Source organism: Galeopterus variegatus, unplaced genomic scaffold (genome assembly GCF_000696425.1).
Source record: "Galeopterus variegatus unplaced genomic scaffold, G_variegatus-3.0.2 Scaffold3015, whole genome shotgun sequence".
Lineage (NCBI taxonomy): Eukaryota > Metazoa > Chordata > Mammalia > Dermoptera > Cynocephalidae > Galeopterus > Galeopterus variegatus.
In genome coordinates, this window is record NW_007729126.1 from 15,165 (window position 1) to 21,473 (window position 6,309).

The window sequence follows — 6,309 nt, forward strand, 5'->3', positions numbered from 1 at the left end:
ATATCTCCATCGCTAAATTTCCCATCTCCAAGAGATTTGCTGGGAACCTTCAAGAGCCTCTATAGATATTCCAAACTCCCAGGCACAGGAAATTTTCAAGGTTTCCATGGAGTGCAGATGGAGACATTGGAAATCAGGAGCCTGGGGGAATTGTGGTGAAGATTCTCAGGAGAAAAACTAACCTTGCTCAAGCTCAAACTCAGGAAAAGGTTTCCAGTACGAATGTTAGAATGAGCCATATCAGTAAACCTACATATTAGATAAAACTCTCTCAGAAAACCTTTGAATTCTGAGACTATATCCCATCTCATTTTACAAGTCATTGTCATAAGGATGGACAGACACTCTCCCACTTAGCACACAGAAAGAAGTTTCTAGGGAACCAGAAGTCTGACAATAGCACACTCACATGTGTACACACAGACCACAAAAGGAAGAGCGAGGCGGGGTGGGGAGGAGGAGGAGGAGGAGGAAATCTAATTCAACTTTGGCCAGAAGCATTCCCTGACACTGCTTTAGAGCAGACTTATGGCTCCTTAGGACAAGGAAGTAGGAAAAGGAAAAGTTCTGCTTCGTGCCTGTATTATGACTACTGTCTTCCTATCTAGTGGCTGTGATGCAACATCGAAGCTTTATAAGGCAGGCTACTGGCTGTCCTCTCCAATACCTCACTCAGCTGGTATTGAGTACACCTTCCGTCACCCAAACAAGCATCCAAGGGAGAAAATGAACATATTACTCCTCATGAGCTTATCTCTTCTCTACCTCAAAGAGGGTAAGTTTCAACAATGGGGGTGAAGCAAGGTATCTCAGGCATCTATTCTCTAGACCCCTATACTCTCCAAGCCTCACTCACTGCAGCTGAAACCTGAAGACTCAGTGCAAGCTGAATTTCTGGGTGCTGGAGAGATAATATATAATATACTAATCAAGAAAGAGATGTACTAATTGCAGGGAAACAGGACAGCAATTTTCAGACTTCATATTTATTGACTTTTCATTCATACTTATCCCATTTTCATCCCCACTTTCTTGGAACACTTTTATCCCATACTCTCTTCTGCATTCTCTTATTTTTCTTTTCCTCTCTCTGGCTACTTCTTCTCAGTGTATTTTGCAAGGTTCTTTATTCTACCTGACCAGTAAACACTGGGATTTCTCAAGGCTTGACACTATCCACTAAGGCTCTTTCCTGTATGAGCTCATCTACTTCAATGACAATCTATAAGCTAAAAATGTTTGATTTTATATTTCTAGCAAGATCTCTATTCTGAGCTTCAGTCTTGCATTAATAAATACCTACTACCCTTAGTCACCTTGAAACATCCCTCTCCCTTATTACTAAAAATTGATGACCAATTCTTATACTTTCTACCTATTAAATGTGTTTCAAATATGATTATATTTCTACCCTATATTTCAATTTTGCTACCCTCTGACCCTTTGTAAGAAAAGGTAAATCATAAGAGTATTAGGAAAAAATATGGGATAATTTTTTAAAGGCTTATAAATGATAAAGGCCTTTTTAATTATGGCTCAAAACCCAGAGTTCTTAAAAGAAAAGGCTGACAAATTTGACCACTTAAAAATCAAAATATTCATCATGGCAAAAAGAAAAAAGCCAACTCATATCACCAGTAACTAAAATACCTAATATGTAATGACATCCTATTTTTAAAAAATCAAAAAGGAAAAGGCCAACAACTTAATAGAAAAATGTGTAAAGGGGCTGGCATGTTAGCTCACTTGGTTAGAATGCAGCGTTATAACACCAAGTTCATGGGTTTGGATCCCTGAACAGGCCAGATGCCAAATAAAAGAAGAAAGAAAGAAAGAAAAATGAGTAAAGGATATAGACAATTCACACAAAAGGAAATACAAATAACTATTAAACATATGAAAATATGCTCAATCTCACTCGTAATAAGAGAAGTGCAAATTAAAAGAACACTGTAATACCATTTTTTAACTATCAGATTGGCAACATCCAAAGGTTTGATAACATACTATAGTATAGAACTTTTGGTGAGATAAGAATTTTCCAGGCATTGATAGCAAGAGTATAAATAGTTATATCTCATCTGGAGGGTAATTTGGCAGTGTCTATCAAAATTACAAATGTGTTTACTTTTCAACCAGCAGTTCTGCTTCTATGAAGTTATTTTGCAGACATATTCACACACAAATGTAATGATATATGTTCAGCATTATTTATTGCAATAAATAATATTAAAAACTACAAATAACTTAAATGTTCATAAGTAAGGGACTGGTTAATCAAAGCATGGTATAGATCAACAATGGAATATATTGCTCAAAAAAACAAAGTCCAGAATATGTATAGTATACACCCAATTATGGAATGATGCAAAAAGATACACATATGTATTTACTTTTCCTTTAATATATTTAAAATCAATCTGAAAGATACAAAAAATTGAATAAAACTGGTTTCTTTTATTTAGCAGATGAAAATTGGATGAATAGGCGACAGGAGTGGAAAATCGACATTTCACTATATTCTTTTTATATTACTTATTTTCTAATCACATTAAAGTATTACCTGTTTTTAAAAAATGCACCTTTTAAATGTTAAAGTTGGAGACACTGAGAGGTTAAAAATCAGACAGACTATTTCTCTGAGGAGAGGTATCAGTGTATTATGCAATGCACTGAGAGGTTAAAAATCAGACAGACTATTTCTCTGAGGAGAGGTATCAGTGTATTATGCAGCCCAATCCCCACTCCCGTTAGATAGAGGAGGAATGCTTTACCTTCTCTTGAAGCCTCATGAGAGGCACTTCAGGAAGATCACCTGGACAGCTAGACAGTGTCCTTTGGTATTTAGAAGGCACAATGCACTGGAGGAACCTAAAAGTGAGAGGGAGGCTGTGGCTATAGCCCTGAAATGGAGAAGTGAGAGACGGCTGACCTGCACACTGGGAGCGAGTAGGGAAAATGTGTATACATTCCCATGGATCAGATTTGACCATGCCATACAGAGCAAGCCAGGCTTGAGCTGTTTTAAGTCCTGTCAAAGGGGACTGTCTGGAGGAACCAGGTACCCTATCAAGGAGTGGGCCACTGGCTTCTAATAGCTGAGAGAAAATATGACTACCAGCTGGGTGTATGATATAGCCTTGGAGTCAAATATTTTTGCAGGGAAACTCTGAAGAACCCACAAATGTTTCTCAAGAAAATGAGTCAGTTTTATTAAACACCAACTCCAAGAGATTTGGTTTTAAATGACTAACTACCATGGCAAAAGTATAATGTCATCACAGCCAGTTCAGTGAAACCTTTCCTGTCCTTTACCTGTCCCCATTCCTCACATCAACTAAAAGGGGTCAGAAACTATGAATGGTAAGCTAGAGATTGGTAGGAAAAAAACAAAGCAGGAAAACACAGAAAAGGTCAAATCCACCACCTGCCACCCATTACAAACACCTAAGCAAGCCTGAGCTATGTGTTTGTGCATGTGTGTGTGTGGTTATGAACGGGTATGCATGCAGGGAGAGGGGTTGTTGGTGACAAACTTGGACTTTTAATGAAACTAGAGTTATTTTATTATTATTACATGGGATTCAACACATTAATTACTGAAACCAGATTATTCTCATGCCTGAAAGTGATGGCAAGATTTTTTTTTCTAAAAGTACATGAACAAGCTATAATGTATGCCTGAGATTACCTCCAGGAGTAAGAGAACTAGATTAAGAAAGAATATTTAAATAGGAATCAGGGCAAAAGAAGAAAATTGTTTTCTGTTTGTACCTTTTGAGTCCTATGTTGACATACTAGATAAATATAAATAGAATCAGATCACTACCCCGCTTAAAATGCTTCAATGGATTCCCATTGCTCTTGGGATAAAAACCATACTCAATTCTTTGTCCTATGAGATCTCAGGAGATCAAACCTCTGCCCACTTACCAACCATCTCTCTAGCAAAACCCATTCCATTCTCTGTGCCCTAGTTACATTAGCGTGTTTGTTCCTCAGTGGATAGGCTTCTTTGCACATGCCATTCCCTCTGCCTGAAATGCTCTTCACTCCGCCCACACCACACCACCATTTACATTGCTGACTCTTATACATCATGAGGCCTCGGTTTACATCCCACTTCCCAAGGAATTCTTCTTTGGCTCTCTAAACTAGGTTAGTTCTTTCCTCTTAAATGCTCTCATTGCCTGCTTAACTATTCCTTGATACCACTTAATACAAGTGTACTTAACTATTTGTGTTTTTGTTTGTTTAATGTCAGTCTCCCGAAGATGTATGAAGGAAGGAACAACACTTGCCTTGTTTATCTTTGTGATCCCAGCACCTAGGGCAATTTCTAGAATGTAAAATATGCTCAAAAAACAAAAGCTAACATTATTCTTTCCCACTAAATAAGCAGAAAGGGGAAGGATGTCCAATCTCACCACTTTAATTCAACATTGTTGAGTGAATGAATAAATGGATAAACTCTAGGGTTATGCAAAGGCAATTGCATTGATCATTAGGACATCACTAGCAACATTTGTGAAGATAGTCTTCACAAAGAACAGTGAGGGAGGATGGAATTTAGAATGAAGAGATGCCACAAGACCATTCCCAAAGTCTGACATAAACCAACAGTACTCAAAGTCTCTTGGGTTCCATATAAATTCTGATTCCATAACCTTGGAATGTCTGAGATAAAGGTTGAAATAACCCTTTTCCCACCTTCACCATCACTTAGTTCTAAAATCTAAATTATCCATGGGCTCTGAGGTCATCTCCCTACCCTGCGTCTCCTCTCTCCTTACTTCCTGGCCACAGGGACTACTGGATCCCCTCTCTCTGCTTGGTGGCAGTCGTTCCCTGAAAAGACAGAAAGACCAGGAAAAGCCAGACGGGGCCATCAGCAGAGGGTGTAATCTCAGTCTGCTCTGAACATGCCATGTTCATTCCTACCTCTGTGGCCTTTCTCATTATGATTTCCTATCTAGCACACCTTTCCTATCTGCCCACCCCTGCTCCCACCTACCTTAATCCAACCTACATCTCAATGCCAACTCAAGTCCCTGGCTGAAGTATTCCCTTACTTTCCAAGCCACAGTGTTCTGCCTATGGCTATACTCTTAACCTGAATCACATAATTTATGTGGTCAACTATATATCTTCTTTCATGTTCTCTAATTATTTCACGTGTTTATCTTGCCTTCAAATATAAATGGACACTATCCAGGTCACAGAAACTATGTCATCATTTTTTTATCTACCTCCTAGTTTAACTCACAAGGCTAAGTTAAGCAGGAATTCTACAAATACCAGCTGATGGAGAGAATGGACACTATAGTCAACATGCAACTGGACAGCCTCTTTACGATGCTATGAATTCATTCTCCTATAGCCCTGCAGCCCAGCCTGAATACCCTATTCTCTCTACTCTGCAGTTTTGGTTCTCCAGTCATGCAACTGGACAGCCTCTTTACGATGCTATGAATTCATTCTCCCATAGCCCTGCAGCCCAGCCTGAATACCCTATTCTCTCTACTCTGCAGTTTTGGTTCTCCAGTGTAATGTCTGCATATACTCAAACGGATGGAAGTGTATGGCAGGCAAAGGCATTTGCATTGCAAAAGACAATGAGTCATGTTCAACCATATATTACTACAGGGGTAAGTGGGGATGATGCAAATTCCAAAAATGCCTTCAAATAACCGTCACTATTGCTAGTGCCTGGGATAACTTACCACTATCTAGTGAGTGAGACAAGAAGTAAAAAGGTTGGGGGTGCAAAGAAAGGGTACTTTCCAACTTCCCATTGAGGGGTTTGGTGTCCAGAGCCAGTTAAGGTGGAGCTTGAGAACATGACCCCAAGGAGCCAGGGAAGGGGACCCAGTGTAAAGTACTTTTCCTCTTGGCGTTGACTTTCTGGGAGTCACTATTAAGACAATCTCATCCAGCACTTATAACAGGCTTCTTCGTTTTAGGAGAAAAACCTCTGTATTCACAGCATATGTGTAAGCGTAAGTGCCAGGAAGAGACGTCCACTAAAGCAGATCTGATGAGGGCGACGCTGTGCTGTAACAAACATTTATGTAACATCTTCTAGAGGAGGTCAAGAACTTGCAGAGGGTCATCTTCCGTTCAAGATCCAACCAACATGAGCTTCTCCCTTTCCTACACCCAATTTCCACATTGGCCTAAGACCCCAGAGATAGCAACAGGGGCTGAATCCACATCATAATGAAGGGCTCCACCACTACCACCATTAGATCCTTAAAATCATCATCATTGCGGAAAGATTTCTTCATGAGCTAAGCTTACCCTTTTGTC

General features: G+C 39.4%; 1 protein-coding gene across 1 annotated transcript; it reads left to right on the plus strand.

The window, feature by feature from the left end:
* Positions 1-585: 585 nt before the first annotated feature.
* PATE4 (prostate and testis expressed 4) lies at positions 586-6,085 on the plus strand. The gene is made up of 3 exons (XM_008583724.1): positions 586-775; positions 5,532-5,648; positions 5,964-6,085. The coding sequence occupies exons 1-3, from the start codon at positions 586-588 to the stop codon at positions 6,083-6,085; spliced, it is 429 nt and encodes a 142-aa protein (XP_008581946.1).
* Positions 6,086-6,309: the final 224 nt, after the last annotated feature.